Genomic DNA, 26852 nt, shown 5'->3' on the forward strand with positions numbered 1-26852 from the left:
AGGCTTTACTTGGGTTTCATTATGCTTTTTTTTTTTTTAACAGAAAACTATATTATCATTATTATTTAGTGCTAATCTTGCAGATCTAAATTTTTATTTTATTTATATTAACATAATTATTCTACTCATTTCTCTTGCAAGAGAAATTGAGTTCTTCCAAGGCCAAACAATTTTTTTTAAAATCCGCCCCATCCTGTCCATGGCTGATGCTGAGACCCTGATTCATGCTTTTGTTTCTTCTGGACTAGATTATTGTAATGTTCTATTTTCAGGGTTACCACAGTCCAGCATTAGAGGTCTTCAGCTGGTTCAGAACGCTGCCGCCAGACTTCTGACACGTAGCAGAAGGTCTGAACATATCACACCCATTTTGGCATCTTTGCACTGGCTCCCTGTCTCTGTGAGAGCAGATTTTAAGGTTTTGTTATTGACTTATAAGGTTGTTCATGGACTGGCACCATCTTATCTGGCTGATCTGGTGGAACTCTATGTGCCGGCCCGGGCTTTGCGGTCGCAGGATGTGGGACTTCTCTGTGTTCCCAGGGTGAAGAAGAAGTCAGCAGGTCAAAGAGCCTTTTCATATTGTGCACCCACCCTGTGGAACAGTCTTCCTGCAACCGTGAGGCAGTCTGAGTCTGTGGACATTTTTAAGTCAAGACTCAAAACCTATTTTTATTCTCTTTCTTATGGATAGTTTTATTTTTATTTGTTTTGTTGTGTGGGCCGCTGAAGAGGAGGTACTGCTGGCCCACCATCACCAGATGGCGCCCTGCTTGAAGTGCGGGCTTCAAGCACGAGAGGGCGTCATAGCAACCGGGAGTGACAGCTGTCACTCATCATCAGCACCAGCTGTCACTCATCCACATCACCACCACCTTAAAGGCCGGACTGCAACTCCACCTCCCCGCCGAGAAATCAGCTACCTTGGAGGTAATTTCTCTGCTACACTTAACTCTGACTTAGAGTCTGAACTGCTTTGCAGCCGTTTTCCTGTGGTGTGCCTTATCTGAGGGATTGGCATTTGGTGTGATCAGCGACGGCTTCACTTCACACCCCAACCAGATAAGTGGTTAGACAGGAGCTGCACGAGTGTGTGACTGGAGGTGGAGGTGCTCCCTCCCAAAAGAACACAGACTGTGGGATTACTGAGTGTGCGTACTCACACTCACCTGTGCTGTTTCTATTCTCTGCCAGCAGTGCCAGGTCTGACAGCTGGAGACGGTGACCACCTGGGGACTCAGGACTTGGCGGCTCCGGTGTTCTTCAGATCCGTTGGCGGTGAGGGCCGTGTGGGATCCGGCTCGGTTCTGCACGGGCGTCTCCTATCCTCAAGCCTGCCCACACGTCACCCAACGTGTAATTGACTGTAGTTCCAAACTTGTTGTTGTCTGTATTCCGTTGTGCACAATTTACAACATTAAATTGTTACTGTTTGGCTTATCCATTGGCCGTTCTTTTACGCCCCCTGTTGTGGGTCTGTGTTCCTACACTTTCACAACATGTTTTATTCTTTTACTTCTGTTTTTATTTATGTATCTGAATTTTTTATTCATTTTTAATTATTTATTCAATTTTATGTTGACTTGTTTTATGTAAGGCGCCTTGAGAAGGCTTTTGCTGTGATTTATAAGCTAATTAAATTAAAAAGATCTTACCTGACAATATCAGAGATTTAACCTGTACAGTACATTGCAAAGGTATTCACCCCCTTGGGCTTTTACACATTTTAATTGGTTTATGACATTTCAAACACACACACACACACACACACACACACACACACACACACACACACACACACACACACACACACACACACACACACACACACACACACACACACACACACACACACACCTAATTCAGGCTTCTCTATATTAAAATTTCTAAAAAAAAAAAAAAAAAACCTTCCTTAAACTGAAAGCAAAGCTCGACAACCTGATATAGATTAAATAAAAATATCAAAGCCAAGATGATGGGTAGCATAAGCAAGGGCACCTTTTGGTATAACACATGTAAATAGTTTTTTTTATTGTCAGTTTTCTTTAGACAAGCCGGGGGATCGATACATATACATTTTCAAGTCACTGAATATGCTTTATACTTAATTTACATCAGTCAAAAAAATAAACAGTATGGTACTGCAAGGTAAGTCTGTGTGGAGGAGGCAATTCTCAAAATCTGAGTGACCATGCAAAAAGGAGAAAAGTGAAGGAAGCAACCAAGACACATGACAAATATGATTGTTATTATAGGATTCTGTGTATGTGACTGGAGAGACTGTGCATCAGATAAATTTTTCCTGTTGCATCATCCTGTCGGTGCTGTAAAGCGCTTTATAAATAAATGTTGATTGATTGATTGATCACCACTCACAGGTTGATGGTGGAGTTGAACAGAGAAGAACTTTCATAAAAGGGAACAGCTCAGATGTGGGCTCGAGTCTCCCATGTGCTTTCTGGCAAACTGTAGCTGAACATTCAAGTCTGCTTTTTTCAGAAAATCCTTCTCTGTTCCACTCCACCATGATGCTGTGTAACTGGTGATGCAATATACAAAGCCTGCCCCCCAGTTGCAGCCAGAAAATAATGTAATGCTCTCAGAGATGTCATGTGTGTCTTGGTGGGTTCCCTCACTATCCTCCTTTTTGCATGGTCACTCACATTTGGAGAACTGTCTACTCCACACAGATTTTCCATAGAGTGCCATACTGTTTGTATTTCTTCATAACAGATGAAAATAAAGACCAAGAGATATTTGGTGACTTGGAAATGTACATGTATCAGTCCCCTAATTTGTATAAAGTAAACCCGCTGTAAACGTTTGTTATACTAAATGATGCCTTTACTTCAAGTCATCATCTTGGCTTTGATATATGTAATTATTTGTATCAAGTTGTAAAGATTTGCTTTCAGTTTGGGCGTAAGTAGGATAATTTTAGAAATTTTAATATACAGAAGCCTGAATTATTCTTTGCTTGTAAAAGCCCAGACGGGGGGGATTATCCATCACAGTGCTAATAATACTTGTTTCCTGGGGGTTCCTGGGGAGCCCTCAAGCCAGCTGGGTGATATAATTACTCCAGTTTGTCCTGAGTGTTTCCTCCTAGTTCTACATGCCTCGAAGACCTCAGGAAGATGACCAGAGGGCATCTTCATCAAATGCCAAAACAACCTCAGCTAGCTCCTTTTGATGAGAAGGAGTAGCAGCTCTACTGCAAAGCCCTCTGTGTCCCAAAGCTCATGACCATAGGAGTGTAAATCAAGAGTCTTGCCTTCTGGCTCAACTCTTCACCATGATGGCCCAGTACAGCATCTGCAGGACCTCAAATGCATCCCCAATTCATCTGTCAAGCTCACGCTCTATCATACTCCCACTCGTGAACAAGATCCTAAGGTACTTGAACTCCTCCATTTTGTACAAAAACTCTACTGTGACCCAGAGGGGAGAATTCACCCTTTTTCAATAGAGGACTATGGTCTCAGATTTAGTCCCAGTTGCTTCACTTCTCATTTTAGTCTCTGTAAGGAAGCACTTGTTTGACACCAAGTCAAACTAGTGGTACCCAAGAATCCTCTGGTTAACATCCATGTCTTACAACCATACAATAAGACAGCTAGCACCAGGAACCTAAAGACCTGGAACTATGTTCTCCTGCAAATATGTCAACATCACCAAATACCTCTGGCCATCAACCTCATGACCCAATAAGATCTTCCTAAGAGTCTCCCAATAGCAGAGACCAAGGACTCAGGGACATGAATGTCACTGCCAAGATAAGTGAATGTCTGTACAAAGTTCAATACCTACAATCGTTACAGATGTGCTTCTGGTGGCCGAGTACATGAAGTCATTGAAAGCCTGGACCTTAGTCTTGATCCAAGACAATCACAAACCCAGGCACTCAGCTTCTCAAGTGCTGCAATCAGAGCATCCACTGATTCAGCAATCAGCCATTATACTTTATGTCAAGATTGAGAGAAACACACCAAGATGTTGAAAACAGTTTCATCTCGTAGCAGGAAAATGCTCTTTTGAAAATAACTGTCAAACTGCATCCAGGTGGATTGCAAATGTCTCTGGAGGAAAGTGTAAAGTGCAACTGAATTCAGATGAAAGTGGAAAAAAGGACGATTCATCCCACTGAAAAACTATCATGACTTGAAAGGCAGGGGGGCAAAAAAGACTGAGAATTGCTGCACTAGTTAAGAAAAAAGAATCTAGAAAGCAGAGCCATACGTTGGACTCTTTGCCTTGTGTAAAAAAAAAAAAAAAACTGAGGTAAATAAGTTTTTTTTATCACACAGAGACAGACGTGGGAGGCGAAGTTAACAAACTGCACTGCAGCTGCTCTCCATTTCTGATTCCGTTTCATGCACGACACTTTTTATGCATTCTGTGCGCTATGGTTTTGTGGAGATAATGAATCAATAAAACACACGCAAACATAAACACAGATTATTAAAAGGAGCTCAGAGCCGGTGTACAGTGAAGGAGTGGAAATCTTTGGGAGCTTTGCCGTTGTCACAACAATCCGCCGTGTGATGTGGAGATAACCGAGAGGAAGCGAAGGCTTTGATCCTTAATGGGGCCATGTCGGCCGTTTGGAAATGACATTCATGGCTTGTATTTACACAAGCACAATTATGGAGGTTATTTTGGCGATGGCCAATCAATTACGGGAGTACAACTCACAGAGCAATAAGACAGATTAAAGGAGAAGTGGCTGGAGCCTGTTTGAATGTAAATGAGCAAAACACAGGCTCAACACTAAAGGAGATTAACCTTCAGATCTACAGTATCAGCAGCTCCAACGTACACACCATCCCACGCATGCACACACGCCACTTTTTGAGCTGTCTTCCAGAAACAACAGGCTGCACAAAGGCTTTGTGCTGAAAGACTAAATTTCTGTTTTTCAGATGTCAGTCTGACAGTTCTCTCTCGTTTGTCTCGTTTTGGTTCGGTCTACCTCTCTCACTGCTCGGGCAGCAGAATCAGAACAGCAAATAAATAGATGGGTGTAGTGTTTCATTTGGAGACGCTGAATGGGTCACAGACAATGGGAACACGTGGAAGGGTGCAAACTGCATGTGCAGAAAGAAAGCAAGTCCAGTGAAAATAAGTGCACGGCCTTTCTGAAATCAAATCTGATTACAGAACACAGACCGTTTTCCAAGAAAAACAAAAAAATAGGTTCTCAAGAAATAAAGATTATTTACACACAAATGTCTGTGGATCCTCCGTTCAGTGGATTTCATAGTATGAGATGAAAACTGAGTTTTGTTGGTTTTCTGACCAAGTATTCACACGAAAGTAACCACTTCAATGTTATCAGTAACATAATGAAAGCCACTGAAGGTGCTTTCCTCTGCCAAGGTCCAACAGTTCTCTGTTTCTTCTCCATTGAGTGATGTCTTTGATCTGGTCTGTAACCTTCTTTGATGCCGATCCCTGGGCTTCAATCCTGACCGTTGGAATTTGATCCTGATCACTCATCTTTGATCCTCACTCCTTGATCTCTCCTCAAGCATTTTTTGATCCTGACCACTGACCTTTAGTCCTGATTGCTAATTTCTCTTCCCTGACATTCTCTGATCGTGATCAGTGGCCTTTTGATTTTGATCACTGTGATTTAATCCTGATTACTCATCTTTTATCCTGGCCCTTTGGTCTCTTCTATTCTGGTCCCTTTGGTTTGATTCTGACTGTTGACCTTATGGCCTGGTCACACGGCACACAGTGATAGCTGAATGAAGGAAAGAACTTACAAATCGTCGAGAAAAGGTGGACGAATGATCCAGCACCTTTCCCATCACCAAAAAGCCTGTGAATCAAGAGCATGAAAAGGAATGAAACAAAACCAAAACAGAAAAAAAAACAAAGCAAAAGTCGACCTTGATGCTTTAAACAAAATCAAAACGAAACATTCACAATGACGTCTGTCTGATGACAGTCAGACAGAACGCTGACGTTATGGGAACTGCTCAAACGTTGAGGAAACATCAAGACGGAAAGCAAAACAAAATACTGATGAACTGAGGTTGTTGTTGGGATTCGTTCACATTTTTCAAGTTTGAAAATTCTGATGAAGTGCCAGTTACAGGAACGAAACTGGACAATGGTTAAACGATGCCTCCAAAGGTGAACATAAGTCTTGTTTTCTTGTTTTGTTTTGGCTTTGGTGTCCTTTGTTAGTGCCGTGTGACCAGGGCTTTAGATCATTACCTTTTGTTCTCTTCTCTAACATGCTTTGATTCTAGTCACTTATCTTTGATCCTGAACAATTTGTCTTTCACCTCAAGCATTGTTTGATCCTGTCAGATGACCTGTGATATGGTCTACTCTGGTTCTATCATTAAGTTCAAAGCAATCAGGTTCAAAGCTCAAACCTTAACTTTGCAGCAAATTTTATTAAAATAAGTTCATGTCCTTACGAGATATTCTGCAAAAAAGTAACAAAAGCGTGACATCTTTACTGGAAGTAAAAATGTGAAAGCTAATGTCCTCTATAAAAAAAAAGACATAATGAGCCAAATAAACCAATTTTGTGTGTGTTAAGGCTGCGGCATATTTCGGGAGACAGTGCCTCCACAACCAGTCAGCCAGATCCAAAAGCCTTGGTGGCTACATTGTTTTTCGCGCTGCGGCGAAAAACAAAACAGGTTGTGGAAACAAGCATGTCTTATTACGTAAAGATGTTGTTGGACATTGCATTGTTCTCATCCATGCAACATATTTTTCAACACTGCTGATGTTTCAAAAAATATATCTTACTGCAATTGTGCAACTCAAATCAAAACCCAGTGAGGTGTCAGTCAGAAGGTTACTTTTTTTTTACTTTGCGACATTTCCAGTTTGGTATTCTGACTGTATGAAGTATTCCACCACATTTCAGGTGGGGACACGGTTGTCAAAGGGATGTGCATTTGACAAATCAACGGTCATGTGTACTTTTCTATTAACTGGTCGAGATTACAGTGGTGTCAGTCGAATCAGCACAAGTTTATTTCTTCCAGGTTCTTCTGTGGACAAGAAATAAAAATGGATCACAATGATCACAAATTGTCAAACTTGTCCACTTTCTCCTGGTTGTTTAATGAACTCATAAACCAGTATCAGGCTGCTGCCAGGCAAGACATTCAATTCCACGCAGGAAGTAACTTGGAGATGAAGGGTGCTTCACGATTTTCTGGTCTGACGGAGATTTGAACCGAGGATTCTCTGGCTACAAGCCCACTGATTTTACCACTTGACCATTACCTCCTCATGACTCACATGATTTCTCTGAGGGGCTTAAAAGAACTTCTACCGCTGAGTGCGTGCAGTAGAAATTACTGAAAAGTACAGAACTGGTTGAATATTGATGTTAGAGCCTTTGTTGAATGTACAAAATACTGAGCTTTGTGATTCTTAGATCAAAATCTGACTCATGTCAAGACACTTATCTTCACAACCCTCCTCCAAACCCAGGTTAGACCAGGTCTCGTGTACCTAATGCCATTTGAACAGGTGACGCAGTATCAATTTTCATTCACAATGCAACCTCAAGAGTTACAGTCAAGAACAAATGTTATACCTGGTTTGGTCGTTCTGTTCATGTAATGGCAATCACAAACACCACAATGAAGCCAGATCGCATGTACTCGTAAACTGAAAATGTTGGCGCTTTTACTGGGATCTGTTTCTCTGATTTGAATCAGAGCAATATGAACTGAACCCATGTCATCTCTATGGCAAGGGTACTATTACTGTAGTGTCAGAAAGCAAGAATCTGACATCAGGACAGATCTAGCCTCTGGTTGTTTCTTTCAAGCCCTGTAAAATTTGGATCTGGTAATGTCTAAAACCAACCTGGATACTGTATAATCAAGATTTTCAGTAATTTCATTAATAACTTTGAAGCTTACACCAGTGACCAGTTAAAGGTCATCACTCAGAGTACAAGTCAGTGAAAACCAGATGGATAGAATTCTTACGAAGTTATGAACAGAAGCAACCTTTACACAAAAGGCTATACCAGCACCGCAGAGAGGGCACCAGTGGACCCCAGTCTGCAGTTCATCTCCAGCTTAAAGACACTAACCACACGTTTGAGGACAAGGAAGTTAAAATATTAGCCAGATAGAAGAAATGGTTTGAGAGAGGGGTCAAGGAGGCATTCTTTGTGAAACGTTTGAAACCCAGCCTTAACCGGGGAGGGGGTCTGAGACACGCTTTATCCCCTGTTTACAATGGGGTACTCAGGTCAAAGCAGTTTCAGTCTTTTGTTCATGGTAATGAGTCATTCACGTCATCAGCAGAGTCGTCAAGGGAGCCATCATGAGAGGGTCCATCCCATCATTAGGAGGGACAGCTGCCCTGTCATTAGGAGGGTGCTAACTAGAGCACAATAGGTGTTAATTAGAGCTATTGTTTAGTCACTAGCCTATAGCAGTCTGCCTCTCGGTAGGAGGGGTCTGGTTAGGTTTAAAACTCCAGCTTTTGTGACTTCTTGATTATTCTTCTCTACAAGAGTCAAGACAGAAGTCAGACCACCAGAGCAAGAATTTTAGCTGAGGAAGCTTCTGCGATTTGAAGCGAAACGTCCTCGCGTCAAGCAACCCAGTCCAGTCGAAGATTCAAGCTTCTCTACTATGGAAACCACATGGACAACTGAGAGCCTACACAGAAACAGAACTGTAGAGAGACAGACCGCGTTCCAACAAACAGTTTGCAAAAACATATGTAATCCTTGATTTCCTTGAGAAGTAAATCCAATGAACAGAGCAGACCCTGATGCATTCTTGACCTACCAGAGACACAAAATCTCAGTGGATTGTGTGTGTGTGTGTGTGTATGGGGGGGGGGGGGGGGGGGGGGGGGGGGGGGGGTTCATTATGAAGCCATCTCTGGTTGGCCAAATGCTATTATCATTGTAAAACCTCCACACTGGAGACACTGGGAGAAACTTGGCGGCCATTTTGTGGACAGCTTTGAGTGGAGCCGGTGGTAAAACACAAAGTGGTGGCAGAGTCAGAAACACGAGGCCCAAGGATTGTAGCATTTGGCTCAAGGATCAAACAATCAAAGCACACTTTATCTGAAACAACCACAAACCCCCGACAAGCCCTCACAGTTCAGATCATGGCTTGGATTGAAACAGCGAGATGGGAAGTCAACGTCTTGACTTTACAGTTACGCTGCTAATCTTGGTTTACATGCATGCTGTGGTGAAACCAGAACAAAGGCAACAGTATAACCCAATAATTTCATGCGTAACAAGGATATATTTGAAATAGATGAAAATCATGCTAACAGAATGAAACAAAAATTAGCATAACAACTGAAAATGATGTGAAATGTTTTTAATAAGTGGTGAATTATGGCCCACATTTAGCACTTGTTTTCAAACAACTACCACATATGAAACAGGATAAGGGAATGAAAATCAGTTATTCATTTTACAACAAGATGAAGCATATTATGGCAAAAGAACAATTCATTATAGTAAAACCAATGCAAGACAACAAAAAAGACAAAGGTTATGTAAAATACACTGTTAATAATGCTCACATATGTTTGGAATTCTTATTCATCATGTCCGTGTTTAAGATCAGGATCCAGGACTCCAAATGCTACCTGTACAAAAACAACAACAAAAAAACAATGTGACTGTTAACCAAAGTTATCTGAATCACAGACTCCAGTAAATGATCACATTATTTATTAGAATGAACAGTGAGAGATGTTTGCAGAGATCTGTACTAACCGAGTGGTGCGACAGGCGTCCAGGTCTTCTTGCAGCATTGAGGCTCTCTTCTGATGAAAGTGGACCTGCAATAGTCACAGAACCTTTCAGACGTGTATTACACACTACAGTTTCATGTTTGAAAAGACCACAAATATAGTCTGTTTCGTGCAGCAAAGGTTCTGTGCAGATTTTTGACATGCACATGGCTGTAACACAATTAATTTAAAGCTGCAGTGTGTATGATTTACTGCCAGCTATTGGTGAGTTTGCAGACTGCTTTTTTCTGGCTATTATTGCTCTCTTGACTTCTCTTGTCATAAGCAAGATGTCGTATGATCCTCTATTTCACAAACATGATGGTGCTCAAACTTGTTAGCTGCACTAGCAACCAGTAGACAGTGTATAGAGGAACAACCACTGATTCCTCTTCTTTATTTTTCTGTCCTCGGGTCACACTGCAAAACAACTGTGTCTCTTCTGGGCAAAATTCACATTACGTACCTTTATATATCTGCTTAGATATGAGTATAACAGAAAATTGAAGAATACACCAAAGAACATATGATTCCCATGTTTTGGGAACTGCCACCTCCACACAGATTTACCATACAATACCACACTGTTTGTATTTTTTTATTAACTGGGTTAAATGAAGTCCAAGACGTACAGCAGGTAAAATAAGTATTGAATACGTCACCATTTTTGTCAGAAAATATATGTCTAAAGGTGCTATTAACATGAAATTTTCACCAGCTGTTGGTAACAACTCAAGTTATCCATACATACAAAGAAATTAAACCATATATTAAAGTAAATAAATTATGTGTAATACTGTGAAATGACACAGAAAAAACACTGAACACCTGAAGAAAGGGAGGTGCAAAAAGACATGGAAAGTCAAGACACCAGCTGAAATCTATCAGCAATTAGAAAGCAGTCCTGCTCCTTCTCATTACAAATTAATATCAGGTGGTTTAGTCCCAACTGATGGCCTATAAAAATGTGTCTTTTTACCAAGGTGTCATACAAGAACCATCACATGATGGGTAAAAGCAAAAAGCTCTCTCAAGATCCTTGCAACCTTATTGTTGCAAAACATACTGATGGTGTTGGCTATAGAAGGATTTCTAAACTTCTTAAGGTTCCAGTGAGCACAGTTTGGGCCATAATCTGAAAGTGGAAAGAACATCATTTCACCATAAACTTGCTCCTCGCAAGACTTCTGACAGAGTAATGAAAAGAATTATCAGAAGACATGTCAGAGAATCAAGGACTACTTCAGAAAGATCTGGAATTAGGAGGTACAGTTGTTTCACAAAAACAATAAGTAATGCACTCGACCACCATGGCTTGTATGAATACTGTATGATACTGTACAAATAAAATGAACTAGCGTGATGTCCTTGGGGATCCACAGGCTCTAGATTGGGTAGTGTTTATAAAATACACTCAACAAAAATATAAACGCAACACTTTTGGTTTTGCTCCCATTTTGTATGAGATGAACTCAAAGATCTAAAACTTTTTCCACATACACATATCACCATTTCCCTCAAATATTGTTCACAAACCAGTCTAAATCTGTGATAGTGAGCACTTCTCCTTTGCTGAGATAATCCATCCCACCTCACAGGTGTGCCATATCAAGATGCTGATTAGACACCATGATTAGTGCACAGGCGTGCCTTAGACGGCCCACAATAAAAGGCCACTCTGAAAGGTGCAGTTTTATCACACAGCACAATGCCGCAGATGTCGCAAGATTTGAGGGAGCGTGCAATTGGCATGCTGACAGCAGGAATGTCAACCAGAGCTGTTGCTTGTGTATTGAATGTTCATTTCTCTACCATAAGCCGTCTCCAAAGGCGTTTCAGAGAATTTGGCAGTACATCCAAACAGCCTCACAACCGCAGACCACATGTAACCACACCAGCCGAGGACCTCCACATCCAGCATGCTCACCTCCAAGATCGTCTGAGACCAGCCACTCGGACAGCTGCTGAAACAATCGGTTTGCATAACCAAAGAATTTCTGTACAAACTGTCAGAAACCGTCTCAGAGAAGCTCATCTGCATGCTCGTCGTCCTCATCGGGGTCTCGACCTGACTCCAGTTCGTCGTCGTAACCGACTTGAGTGGGCAAATGCTCACATTCGCTGGCGTTTGGCACGTTGGAGAGGTGTTCTCTTCACAGATGAATCCCGGTTCACACTGTCCAGGGAAGATGGCAGACAGCGTGTGTGGCATCGTGTGGGTGAGCGGTTTTCTGATGTCAATGTTGTGGATCGAGTGGCCCATGGTGGCGGTGGGGTTATGGTATGGGCAGGCGTCTGTTATGGATGAAGAACACAGGTGCATTTTATTGATGGCATTTTGAATGCACAGAGATACCGTGACGAGATCCTGAGGCCCATTGTTGTGCCATACATCCAAGAACATCACCTCATGTTGCAGCAGGATAATGCACGACCCCATGTTGCAAGGATCTGTACACAATTATTGGAAGCTGAAAATGTCCCAGTTCTTGCATGGCCGGCATACTCACCGGACATGTCACCCACTGAGCATGTTTGGGATGCTCTGGACTGGCGTATATGACAGTGTGTACCAGTTCCTGCCAATATCCAGCAACTTCGCACAGCCATTGAAGAGGAGTGGACCAACATTCCACAGGCCACAATTGACAACCTGATCAACTCTATGCGAAGGAGATGTGTTGCACTGCATGAGGCAAATGGTGGTCACACCAGATACTAACTGGTATCCCCCCCCAATAAAACAAAACTGCACCTTTCAGAGTGGCCTTTTATTGTGGGCAGTCTAAGGCACACCTGTGCACTAATCATGGTGTCTAATCAGCATCTTGATATGGCACACCTGTGAGGTGGGATGGATTATCTCAGCAAAGGAGAAGTGCTCACTATCACAGATTTAGACTGGTTTATGAACAATATTTGAGGGAAATGGTGATATTGTGTATGTGGAAAAAGTTTTAGATCTTTGAGTTCATCTCATACAAAATGGGAGCAAAACCAAAAGTGTTGCGTTTATATTTTTGTTGAGTGTAGGTAGCTGACACTTGTATAATAAGTTGGAATGGTGTGTGAGTCCAGAATGTTTTTAGGACCTTAGACCTCAACAATTTTGAGAAGAGGAACTCAACCCTTTTATTTCCTGTTAATTATGTAATATTTTAATGTTAATTTACTGTCTTAATGCATATATAAATTCTTTAGACTGCTGTTATCATATACACACTATTATTATTATTATTATTATTATCATCAGTATTATTTTATTTTTTTATTACTTCTATTTTGTCATTTGATTTTTAAATGGACCACAATGGAAATAAGTGATTTCGCTTTCTTGTGTCATCCATGTATTTTTAACATATTTACAATTACATTATGCACTTACATTTCCTTCCTGCTAAGGTTTTGAAAGAAGTCCTTGATTCAGTTGGCCCTTGTATTTTACAGCTGATTAATGCTTCTCTGTCTTCAGGTGTCGTTCCTTGTTCCTTTAAACAGGCCATGATACAGCCCCTTTTAAAAAAACATAATTTGGACCCTGCTATTTTTTCTAATTATAGACCCATTTCTAAGACATCATTTTTAATACTTGAAAAGGTGGTCTATACTCAACTACAGTCGCACCTTACTGCATTTGACATAACTGAAAAGTTCCAGTCTGGTTTTAAACCTTTGCACAGCACTGAAACTGTTCTTTTAAAAGTTTTTAATGATCTTCTTTTAATCATGGACTCTGGCAGCTCAGCTGTGCTTGTGCTTTTGGATTTAACTGCAGCCTTTGACACTGTTGACCACCAGGTCTTATTATCTCGCCTTGAATTGTGTGTTGGATTAAATGGCACAATGCTCAAATGCTTTAAGTCCTATTTGACTGGTCGGTGCTTTTCTGTGAACCTTGGTCCCTTTGTGTCACAGAAAGCCCTTTTGACTTGGGGAGTACCTCAGGGTTCAATTTTAGGGCCAATTTTATTTTCACTTTATTTGCTTCCTTTAGAATCAATTTTTAAGAAATATAACATTCAGTTTCACTGCTTTGCTGATGATGTGCAGATTTATCTACCTCTGAACCTTAAAACAAACTCATCTGCCATCCTACAGACTTGCTTTCAAGAAGTCAAAGACTGGATGTCTTTAAACTTTTTGAATCTAAATGAAAGCAAAACAGAGATTGTGGTCTTTGGTGACCTTGACCTTTCTGCCCTTGGTCCACGCGCCTCCTACTGTTGTTCATCTGCTAAGACCCTTGGTGTTTTTATAGACAGCTCTTTTAAATTCGAGAAGCAGATCAACACAGTGGTCAAAACAAGCTTCTTCCAGCTTAGACTTTTAAGTAAAATCAAGCGTTACCTGCCCCCAGATCAGCTGGAACAGGTTGTGCACGCCTTGATCACGTCTCGTTTAGACTACTGCAATTCTTTGTATGTTGGTCTTAATCAGTCATCTCTGCATCGTCTCCAGATGGTGCAAAACGCAGCTGCGCGTCTGCTCACTGGAGCCAAACGGCACCAACACATTTCTCCTGTTTTAGCTTCACTGCACTGGTTGCCTGTTGCTTTTAGAACTGATTTTAAGATTTTGTTGCTTGTTTTTAAATCAATTCACGGTCAAGCCCCATTCTATTTATCTGATATGCTGTCACTGCACACTCCAGGAAGAGCTCTGCGCTCCGCGGACCAGAGTTTACTGGTCTGTCCCAGATCTAAGCTAAGGACCAGGGGAGACAGAGCCTTTGCTGTTGCGGGGCCCAAGCTCTGGAACTCTCTGCCATTGAATGTCCGACTGGCTCCTACAGTTGACTCTTTTAAGACTCTTTTAAAGACATATCTTTTTGCACTGGCTTTTAATACAAGATGAGCTGAACACTGCCACATCTTTTACTGTCTTGTTGATTTATTTTGTTCTTGTATTTAACGATATAATTTTAAATCCTTTTATTGTACAGCACTTTGGGGCAGTGTTGACTGTTTGTAAATGTGCTTTATAAATAAACCTGACCTTGACCTACATTGACCTTACAAAGCAAAATCATGTACTGCTGGAATGTCATGTGAGTTCAGAATGTAGTTAGCAATGTCCATTGCTCAGTGTTGTTAGCTAATATCTGTAGCTTCTCGAAAAATATTATTCCTATCAATGTTCAATTTTGACAGTGTTCATCCTTGACTCATAATACAGAAGCATACCAAACAGCAAATGCCAGCTGTCCACAGTTAATCCACAATCGAAATTCCACACACTCATGCACGGAGAGCTTTTTGTCTTTTCCACATTCTGCCACAAGCAGGTGCTTCTAATTTTAGACATGCACAAACAGAGACAGCGGAAGAAGACATCAAATGCAATACACTTTTCAGTTATGATACTGGCAACATGAGACTTAACTCACTCATGGTAACTGCAACATGAGACTTAACTGAACTGACTAAACTAACTACAAAAACACAATAAATGAATAACACAAGCAATACTGTTAAACAAACACGAACCACAACAACAACATTTAAAACCCCAATCGAGGCAGTCTTCACACCTGCAGCCAACATACGGTGAAGGCTGTATGAGTGCTTATCACCCCACTCTCAGCCGGCAGGTGCACCCACGAACATCCAACACCACACGCGGGGCACTTAGAAAAGGCAGGGCCATTTGCGCTCTCAGCATGAAAACCGAGTGCAGGCAGGCTCTCATGCTCTTATGACATGCTGATAGTTATGTACAGACAAGATCACAGCTACGTCTCAGCGTGCACGGCATGGTGTGAATTGTGTTATCAGCTGGACACCAGCCAGACTCATGTCACTCCCACCACAGGGAAAGGCGTGAACACATTCATGTGTGATCGCTTTGCTCATAGCACTGTGGACACAGTGGGTATGTCAGCTGATCACTGGCCAGCAACTTGCTGGAACTGAAAGTGGCACAGTACACATGATGTTTTAAATTAGAACATAGAGATCAAGACAAATAAATAAATAAATAAAACAATAAATACACATCAGCAAGCTGGCCCATGTGAAAAGAACCGTCTGATCATGTAAACACTCAAATGGTGATCTGAATGTCACGTCCACCACATGAGCTATGGTTCACATGACACAGTGTACTATGGCGCACCGCTCACTGGACATGTGGGGCTGGCTGGATGCACGGAGCCAGCAGATGTGGACATAAGAGCGCATGGCTTCATTCATGTCAGTTCATGACTTTACGTCTATGACCATGGGTCATATACAGAGGAACAGAAGGATCACAATTGTATTGTTCGCTCTTTATAAGAGGGATTAAATATTAGAAATTGTGTTTTGCTAAAATACCGTCAGCCATATGAGCATAAAAGTAGAAAACATTATGTAACCTTTTGACCTCTAAAAATAGGTCAAGGTTGCTCAACTTTGAACTTGTACAAGGTCTGTGTCACAAGAATGCCTCACGGGTGCACACATTTCTTCAAATCACTGTATAATCAACCAGATGGCCAATACTGCACAACTGCTCTTACTGCAAAAGTTGTGTCTAGGTTGTAACAGGGATTAAAAACACTTAGTTGTAAATGTGATGCTTTTCGGTCAGTTAAACGGTTAAGATGCTAACTTATGAATTTATGCTGGTGTATTCAGAATGAGGGAAGCAGGAACCTAGCTCATCATAATATAGAACAGGAAGTGGCAGGAGTATGATAGCTTTGGTCAGTTGGGTATTTGTGTGTGTGTGTGTGTACGTGCGTGTGGGGATGTTCAGGAAAGGTGGAAGAAAGGCCTGGTTGTTGAGCCCAGGGGTCAGAACAGCAGGGGCTGGGGGTCAGGAGATTAGGGCACTGGGGTTAATGCACTGAGAGACAGAGCAAAGATTATCTGCCAGGTTTGCTGAGGTTAGGACACGGCAACAGGAGGCTGAGCAAGTCTTTTGTTTGGCTACAAAATGTGAGTTTATTTATGAAGTGTCTTTGGCTGCAGCGAAAATAAACCCATCTACATTTACGCAGCATCTTGAGCCTGGCAGAATAATCAGGGCTCCAAAAAATTTGTATTGTCCTGGGACTACCGGACTGGAGCCGAGGGTACATTCCTCTCTGTGGAAGACCTTAGGAAAGTTCTAACATTTCATTTGGTACATGCAAAACACTACGGAAATATGGCTGGATGTCTCTAGAGACAAGACAATACCCCTCCCCCACCATCTTTTCACCCCCTTTTGTAAAAAAACTTTAACGTGGAAAACCAAACACAATTTCAATGAGAACAGAGATGCTAATTACACATTATAAACACATCTGATTTCAGACGTGTGGCTGTGCACTGAAAGTGCACTGAAATGGTGGAGTCTTGTGAGACCAATCTGAAGGAGGTGGTGGCTTATGTCCAGTGGTGGGCACAGTTCAGATAATCCGATAACAGATAATTATCGAAGATAATGTTTTCATTATCGGATTAGCTTTTCAGATAAGTGTTAAAACCATTACCCGACCGATTATCTTCCGATAAATTTAGTTCCGATAACTTTCAGGCCGATAACTTTTTTTTCGTGGTGAAGTGAGTAAGGTTTAACAGTCAAAAAGGTTTGTAAACAGCTAAAATCGTTCCTGGCTCCAGGCTGTCTGCAACAGTCAGGCCACTGTCGGAGGAACTCAGAAGGTGGAGGGCACTCTCACTGTGCCTTCACTGCACGTGCGTCATTTCAGTGCTTCAGCAACAATTCATAGATTATTGCCTCGTTTCTGCCCAAAACTGCGCTCCAGTCATCATCTATCTCAGTGACAGTTATCTGAAGCTTTTGTACAACAATCATTTCCACATAAATTCATAATAACAGACATGACCACTGTCAGAGCCTGACAGAGTATAGATTTTACCAGTCACATTGAACACACAGTTAACTTTTATGCCGCGTTCACACCGGGTGCGACGCGAGCGACAGCAGTGACAGGTTGCCATGTAATCCCTATGGAAGTACGCATTTTGGCGCCAAGCTGCACAGTGCGACGCGATGGACGTGAATGAGGCGACGAAAGTGAAGCGATTTTGAGCGATTAGCGTGTTTGTGGTGCGATAATGCGTCGCGTCACGTCGCGTTGCCCTCCTCCCCAAGTTGAAAAATCTGAACTTTTTCGTCTTGTCGCACCGCGATGACCAATCAGGGACTGAATATGTAGTGACATGGAGATGTCTGGAGTTTGACTGAGTTGGATGTGAACATGTCCTGTCTCTGGTAGCAGCCTGTGAGCAGGACTTATGTCCCTTTTGTCCTTTATTTCACAATTATGACCGAGTTTTTGGAGCGAGCAGCAGCCCCACAGCAGGGGGAGTGGAGGTTTTGTTTTTTTGATTGCTTACATGTGTGTGTGAACGGGACAGGAGGTCCCCAAACTGGGTCCTGCAGAGGCAGAAGGACCGCTGAAAGCAGCCGTCATCCAGACGCAGCTCCTACAGCAAATAATGATACTCCCCGAATTGGGAACGCCTCATGACATTTTCCACAACAACTCGCTCCGTGTGACCAAGGTCCGTCATGTTAACTTGACTGACAACTGGAGCTGACGAGCGGAATGGAAGCTCCTCCTATTTGATGACGCACTGGGGCGAATTTTCACAGCGAAAGCAGAGCGACACACCGGGCGATGGTGGCGCGTCCGTCACCACACAACCAATGCAAATGTGTGGCATCTGGTCGTGCTCGGTGTGAATGCGGCATTAGGTTATCTGTGCCCACCACTGCTTATGTCGACCCCATGACAAAGTTCTATCACAGAAAAGCTTGTTTTGCTTTCAGGGTTAATGTTCAGAAACATACAATTCAGTGTCAAAAAGAGCTAAATAAAATGAGTAACAAACATGATTCACGAGATGGTAATAATTAAACTAATGTGGATTTGGAAGGGAAGACATGCATGATATGATGGAGAAGAAACAATGGAGGGTTGAATTGGCAGAACTCAAAGTATCAGTCTACAATCAAGAAAAAACATCAAACCTGCAAAGAATCATGCTTTAGATTCAAACAGTGGTGGGCACAGCAAACCAAAAAATTAGCTTCGATAATAGATAATCAGCTAACTGAAAAGTTGACTTAAGCCCCTTTCACACCAGGGGTGCTCCCAGTTGCTCCCAGTTGCGCGTGCGTCATTATGACGACGCTGCGTGGAAGCAACTCAGTGCCGAGACGATGCAGCTCGGCGCCACAACAGCGCGAGGGTGCAAAGGAGGAAGCAAGCTGGGCACCGAAAAATTAAACCTGTTTAATTTTTTTGGCGTCCTGTGCTCGACGCAGAAAGGAAGTGGTTCCAGCGCAAGTTGGGGCAAAGAGGCGTTACCCGGTGTGACTCAGAAGCCAATTTATGATTCCTGCTGTGTTCCATTGTTCCCGCAGTATAAATCACGCAGGATTGTTTTTATACCGTGTACTCAATGCAGTAAAAACTACACACTGAAGAAAGAAAAAATGCAGACTGATTGCCAGAAATATCCAGTAAAAACTCCGGACATTTCTAGTCCACTCATGGACGTTCGTTCACGCACGCACATGTGAACAATTAAAAGAAAGAAAAAAAAGTCTGGCTGCAGGCATTAGTTCCTTGTTCTCTGCTCAAACTCTCACATCACAGTTAAAAAAGGACATAAGTCCTGAGACAGGACATGTCAACATCAAGTAGAACTCCAGACATCTCCACATTTGCTTAACGTTCGCTCGCTCGTGCGCGCGCATCTCGTGGTCAAAGGAGGAAAGAAAAGAAAAAAAAATTGTCTGCAGGCAGTTAGTTCCTTTCTCTCTACTCTCTCATCACAGTTAAAAAGGACATAAGTCCAGGACATGTCAACATCAAGTAGAACTCCAGACATCACATTTGCTTAAGGACGGTGTGCGCGCACGCACAAACCGGTCAAGGGAGGAAAGATAAACTATAACAGAACTCAGAGCGCAGCCCTGCAGCTCAGCACAACAACAAGTAGAAGAGAAGTCAGAGTGCACAGTCTGTCTGCAGCCAAACTGTGCACTCTGACTTCTCTGTACAGAGAACCTGCAGGCTGCGTCCTCACCTCCTCTCTGCCCCCTGCTGCGCGCACCTGACGCAGAAATTCCTGCGTCATCATGACGCCACAGGGAGCAACTGGGAGCAGCCCTGGTGTGAAAGGGGCTTAAGGCCCTTCTCCCCCGATCACTCAGTTTTGATGGGCGGCCAGCTCCAAGAAGAGTCCTGGTGGATCCAAACTTCTTCCATTGATGGACGATGGAGGCATGTGCTCATTGGGACCTTCTACGCAGCAGAAATGTTTCTGTACCCTTTTCCAGATTTGTGCCTCGAGATAATCCTGTCTCTGAGGTCTACAGACAATTCCTTTGACTTCATACTTGGTTTGTGCTCTGACATGCACTGTCAACTGTGGGTCCTTATATGAAGACAGGCGTGTGTTTTTCCAAATCATGTCCAATCTGAATTTACCTCAGGTAGACTCCAATTAAACTGTCGAAACATCGCGAGGGTGATCTGTCAAACAGGATACACCCGAGCTCAATTTTGAGCTTCATGGCAAAGACTGAGAATACTTATGTACACACACACACACACACACACATATATATATATACATACATACATACATACATATATATATATATATATATATATATATACAGTGAGGAAAATAAGTATTTGAACACCCTGCAATTTTGCAAGTTCTCCCACTTAGAAACATGGAGGGGTCTGAAATTTTCATCTTAGGTGCATGTCCACTGTGAGAGACGTAATCTAAAAAACAATCCGGAAACCATAATGTATGATTTTTTAATAATTTATTTGTATGTTACTGCTGCAACTAAGTATTTGAACACCTGTGAAAATCAATGTTAATATTTGGTACAGTAGCCTTTGTTTGCAATTACAGAGGTCAAACGTGTCCTGTAGTTTTTCACCATGTTTGCACACAGTGCAGCAGGGATTTTGGTCCACTCCTCCATACAGATCTTCTCTAGATCTTTCAGGTTTGGAGTTTCAGCTCCCTCCAAAGATTTTCTATTGAGTTCAGGTCTGGAGACTGGCCAGGCCACTCCAGGACCTTGAAATGCTTCCTACGGAGAACCTCCTTAGTTGCCCTGGCTGTGTGTTTGGGGTCATTGTCACGCTGGAAGACCAGTCATGACCCATCTTCAATGCTCATAATGAGGGAAGGAGGTTGTTTGCCAAAATCTCGCAATACATGACCCCATCCATCCTCCCTTCAATATGGTGCAGTCGTCCTGTCCACTTTGCAGAAGAGCACCCCCAGAGTGTGATGTTTCTACCCCCATGCTTCACAGTTGGGATGGTTTTCTTGGGGTTGTTCTCATCCTCTAACCATGGTAAGTGGAGTTGATTCCAAAAAGCTCTATTCTGGTCTCATCTGACCACATGACCTTCTACCATGCCTCCTCTGGATCACCCAGATGGTCACTGGTGAACTTCAAACAGGCCTGGACATGTGCTGGCTTGAGGAGGGGGACCTTGCTGCCCTGCAGGATTTTAAACCATGACAGCATCATGTGTTACTAATGTAATCTTTGTGACTGTGGTTCCAGCTCTCTTCAGGTCATTGACCAGGTCCTCCTGTGTAGTTCTAAGCTTTCTCAGAATCATCCTTACCGCACAAAGTGAGATCTTGCATGGAATCCCAGACCGAGGGAGATTGACAGTCATCTTGTGTTTCTTCCACTTTCTAATAAATAATCATAACAGTTGTTATCTTCTACCAAGCTGCTTGCCTGTTGTCCTGTAGTCCATCCCAGCCTTGTGCAGGTCTACAGTTTTGTCCCTGGTGTCCTTAGACAGCTCTTTGGTCTTGGCTATGGTGGACAGGTTGGAGTGTGATTGATTGAGTGTGTGAACAGGTGTCTTTTATACAGGTAACAAGTTCAAACAGGTACAGTTAATACAGGTAAAGAGTGCAGAATAAGAGGGCTTCTTAAAGAAAAATTAACAGGTCTGTATGAGCCAGAATTCTTGCTGGTTGGTAGGTGTTCAAATACTTATTTGCAGCAGTAACATACAAATAAATGATTAAAAAATCATACATTGTGATTTCTGGATTTTTTTTTTTTTTTTTTTAAGATTATGTCTCTCACAGTGGACATGCACCTAAGATGAAAATTTCAGACCCCTCCATGATTTCTAAGTGGGAGAACTTGCAAAATCGCAGGGTGTTCAAATACTTATTTTCCTAACTGTATATATATTTTGTACCAAGTATAAGTTTTGATTTGGCAGTTTGTTGTAACTAGGGCTGCAACAAACGATTATTTGGATCATCGATGAATCTGATGGGGTTTCGACACGATTAATCGATTAATCAGATTAGCGGGGACTTTTTTAAAAATGTGCCAGGGAAACAATTTTTCTCTCCTTCCATCACTTTATTTAACAACAGAACATTATGTGAAAACTTAAAATACTTGAAAATCAACAAATCATCAAATGTCCCTTGGCTGTTGAAATATAAAATAATAAAGAATAAAACAGTTTATAATAAAGAACAAAAATAATTATTTCAAATGGCATTGCTTTATCAAAGTGCTGAGTTGCCATAAAACAACATTGAAACATATAAATGTTATAAAATATATGGTGAAAAAAGAGGTATTTTTGTTGCTGCAAATGAGCAATTGGCATAACCAGTTAACCATAAAACTTAAATCAAACACTGTAGCCTGACTCATTATATGTGTAACATTCTCTGTATAACTTGTAAACTATGTGGTCATTTCACAGTGACACATGTGACTCATGTCTCTTTCTCTAAAATTGTATTGTAGCATTATTAGTTATTATTACTATTATTGTTGCTATTATTATTAATATATAAATAAAAATAATTAAAAAAATTATAATTTGTAATACATTTGACTCTTTTACGATAAACGCTGAGCCATTAATTATTATACAGAAACCAAATGCACAAACATGCTGAAATGCCAGCAGCTTAATGCTAATTTTAACATTGAAAATGCCATAAACATGCTAACGCGTTAGCATAAAATACATCTATCAACTGTTTCAGAAGACCATAACAGGTCAGTTTAACATAAAAAGGTAAATATTCCTCACAGACATATGCTCTTTAAGGTTTTAGTGGAGAAAAATTAAGATAAAGCGAAATGAAACAAGTGAAACCAACGAAGCAGCAGCTTGAAGCACTCCTTCATTGGTTCAAGATTCAAAGCAAAGCTCGGTTGATTAATTGGAAGAAACGAAACATTTGCGGTAAAACAAAGTTATTTAGCAACTACTCGATGACTAAATTAGTTGACAACTATTTTAATAATTGATTTTAATCGATTAACTCGATTAGTTGTTTCAGCTCTAGTTGTAACTGTAGTAAATAGTTTCCACCTGAGTTTTTAGAGAGCTGATGGTGTCTTCTAGTTGTTGTCTCAGTTCTGCTGGAATTAAACCTTTGATCTTGTCCTCATACTCTTGACGCACCGCAGTCACCTGACAACAGACAGAGGACAAACAGCTTTAATCAGAAAAGGAACAACAAATAGGATATAGTCATTAGAGCTCATAATGAACTAATGTCAGTAGCAACCAGGAAAAGTTTTAACCTCTTCTCCATGTTAAGGCTTAAATAAAAAATGGTTGAAAATAACACAGTGTGTATGATGCTTCCATAGTTGGAAATATGGCAGGTATAGTATGCATTTCTAAGGGCCCTATCTTACACATTGCACAAAGAAGCGCAAAGCTCAGTGTGACTGCCATTGATAGTTTCCAACTGACACAGTTGTCATTATCGTGTAGCAGTTACACTGTGGAAGCTACAAATATACATGTGCTAATCTGTGCACCTATGAGTGTGTTGGTTTTAAAATGAAATGTGGTCAAGAACAGACTTAGATGCATTTTTTGTATCTCCAAGTCTGGGACTAAAGATAGCAGAAAGTTTACTTAAAAAGTGTTTTAATTATTTAATTATCAACTATGCAGTATGGTTCTCCTCACAAAACCCCCTGGTTCAATAATGGTTAAATGTAACACCCCCCAAACCACCCAAAAAAAACAAACCAACAACAACTCTCAAAAATGTGATGTGCACTGATATTATTTAAGTTTCCACATGTCTAGCCTCATTTCTTACGTATCGTGACACATATCGTATCGGGAGATAAGTATTTTGTCCTAGCTCTACTTTTGCACACACAAGGAGAGTTTTAGAGCTGATATTCCTCCTCTTCACTCATTAAGCTACAACAAAACTGAATTGACAACAAAAATTGACCAAGAAATGGTCAAAACTAAAAAAGACAAAACTCTAATAACACCAGCTTGTACATAGCATGATGGATTTCTTCCTCCCCAGGCTTCACTTCAGGGACCTTTGGAAGCTGCTACTCTAAATTACTGTGTGAGCACTTTGATGCTTTTTGGGCATTTCCATGTAGGGATGGGTATTGATAAGACTTTATTGATATCGATGCCATTATCGATTCTGCTTATTGATCCGATTCCTTATCGATTCCCTTATCGATAGTGAATTTTGTACTAAAAGTAGGCTTTACAGGTTTTCTATGTATTTCATTGAGTCTTAAAGTAAATAAATATGAAATTGGTCACTGTATCCTTGATCTCTGGACATAAATAAAAATAAACAAAACGGTGTTTCGCTTTGACGTTATTAATTCCGACTGGATTCTATCGTTCTAACTTGACTCGGCAGAGAGCCGCGCAGCGTTTGGAGCTGTGTGAACAGAACGGAGGACGATTCTCATTTCTTTCTCGCAGCAAGACAGGAGTCCCAGTTAGTGACTTTAATCCTCACAAAAGTGACTCACGATTTCACATATTCAGGGATTGAAAGTTGTGAAAAACAAAAAAGCTGAAACCCAAAATTACCCCCCCAACACCACATGCACGAAAATGTTTGAATTCTAGAAGCTCTGAAATGCAATCTGGGACTATTCCAGACAATAAACTGCAGTGAGTGCAGCATCCATTTAGTGAGAAAAAAACCCCAACTTTCCTTATTCAAATTTATTCCAGTAGTATTCTGCTCTTACTAGGATGCAGCAGTTTTCTAGCTTGGCAGATAGTTCTGGAGGAAATCACTGAGGAAATTAACACATTGAAAATATGGTTTGACCGAAACAAACTGTCATTAAACTTAAATAAAACAGGGATGAAATGGAGGTGTAAGAGTCACTAGGTGTTCACAGGAAACACTTATTATTTCTGTATGTATGTATTTATTTATTTATGTATGTTCATTGTTCATTGGTTTTATATTTTCTGTTGTGTTTTTATTCTAAAATTGTATATAATCATTAGATTAGTTATTATTAATATTATTGTGCTTGCTATTATTATTAATATATAAACAAAAATAAATTTAAAAAATATTACAATTTGTAATACATTTGACTCTTTTACGACAAACACTTGACAGCAGCAACTGCTTAATGCTAACTTTAAAATTGAAAATGCCATAGACATGCTAACGTGTTAGCATCGGTCCCATTTTTAAGTTATAAAATACATCCATCAACTGTTTCAGAAGACCATAACAGGTCGGTTTAACATAAAAAAGGTAAAATAATACTCACAGCCATATGATCTTTAGGGTTTTAGTGGGGGAAAACGAAATAAAAAAATTAATAAATGAAGCAATGATCGAAGCACTGCTTCGATCTGCGAATCATTGCTTTGATTGGTTAAAGGTTCAAAGCAAAGCCGCGCTGCAGAAAAGTTGATCACATACCCACTGCAAGGTCTGTAATCAATGTAGAGAAATTATAATTTTCCTGACAAACCCCCCCAAAAACAACGGTCACTCAGAAGGACCGATAAGGGAATCGTTAAGTAAAAAGGTTATTGATGTCGGTGGATCGAATCATTTCTTAACGATACCTGAAAGGAACCGGTTCTCGATACCCATCCCTATTTCCATGTGACTCTCTGTAAATGTCTGGTCACTTTTCAAGGTATTTTTTGTGTACCTCCCACACATACACATTTTTAGACACCATTTCTTGCATGCATGTGCCAGTTGACACAAGGTGTGAAATGACCCATCAAAAAGTAAGACGAATCTTTAATTAGTTTTTTAATTACTTCTAATTACAGCGTGACTCGCGTTACACCAAAAGTCCTTTGTTTCCTGGCAAAAACCCTTATTTTATATCTAGAACACTGAAAATGCAAGGGAAACACTGGAAAAAAAACTTGCCTAATTTTCCCATTCAGCATGGAAATGCCCTTTTGATGTTTTGCACACAGATCTGTTTCCTCTCCAGAAAACCTCTTGAGTCTGCCATCTAAATGGAAATGTGCCATTTTGAAGTAAACACCGCTCTTAAAGGAAATTACAGATGATACTGTGATCAGGACGATTAAATGACTAGATATGACCGCTTTCCACCCAAGTGTCACTGTGGACTCATGGCGTGTAAACAGCAAACTGGTATTGAATATGCCTCAAATGCACCTGAACTATGCACTTTAGACCACACACAATACAACACACACAATAGATGATAAAGATAGGGCCCTTATTCTTTATGATCATCTACTGTACCTATCACACACTAAATGGTTTATTAAAAAAACTTTGACACATAAATAGAGGCTCATTATTTTGCAAATGCACAACCTTAATCTGTCACATAGTTAAAATGCATTTTATAGACCATCAGTAGATCTCACAAGGTATTAAGTGTGCCTGCTGTTCATGCACTTGCGCAACTGCAAAAATGAGCAGCTGCCTTGGCGGAAGCGCATGCACACATACAGTCAGTGGGTATCCCCTTTCCAGTCACGGCTCAGTATTTCCTCGCTCTTCACAGCTCCTTCACATCTCCACAGGGGGCCCATAGACCAGTGTGACTTGCTCTGTACAAGACTCCCTGACTGGCTGCTGCTGACTAAAGGCAGCGCTGACACAACGCATTTATGGGCTTGACATATTGTAGGGTTTGGCTGAGGACAGCGCTATGTATGGCAGAGGGCAGAACACATCAAATGCCACAGCAGCTCAACGGGCAGCATGCAAGCTCCACTGGGGACGACCGGAGGAAGTCTGTCTGGGGCTAAATTACACTCCACTGAACCAGAGTCTGATTATAGA

The 26852-nt window shown here is 41.2% G+C and overlaps 1 protein-coding gene across 1 annotated transcript in view; it reads right to left on the minus strand.

Annotated features, from left to right (window-relative positions):
- LOC117528620 (axin-2-like) overlaps nucleotides 1–26852 on the minus strand; it is a 510972-nt gene that overhangs the window by 67465 nt on the left and 416655 nt on the right. The window contains exons 25-27 of the mRNA XM_034191241.1: nucleotides 23123–23224; nucleotides 9752–9816; nucleotides 9556–9621 (exon numbers count right to left, since the gene is read on the minus strand). Of these exons, the coding sequence (XP_034047132.1) occupies nucleotides 9618–9621; nucleotides 9752–9816; nucleotides 23123–23224 (171 nt within the window). The 3' untranslated portion in view covers nucleotides 9556–9617. The remainder of the gene's footprint in view (nucleotides 1–9555; nucleotides 9622–9751; nucleotides 9817–23122; nucleotides 23225–26852) is intronic.

The sequence above is a fragment of the Thalassophryne amazonica genome, chromosome 16 (genome assembly GCF_902500255.1).
Source record: "Thalassophryne amazonica chromosome 16, fThaAma1.1, whole genome shotgun sequence".
NCBI classification, from domain to species: Eukaryota; Metazoa; Chordata; class Actinopteri; order Batrachoidiformes; family Batrachoididae; genus Thalassophryne; species Thalassophryne amazonica.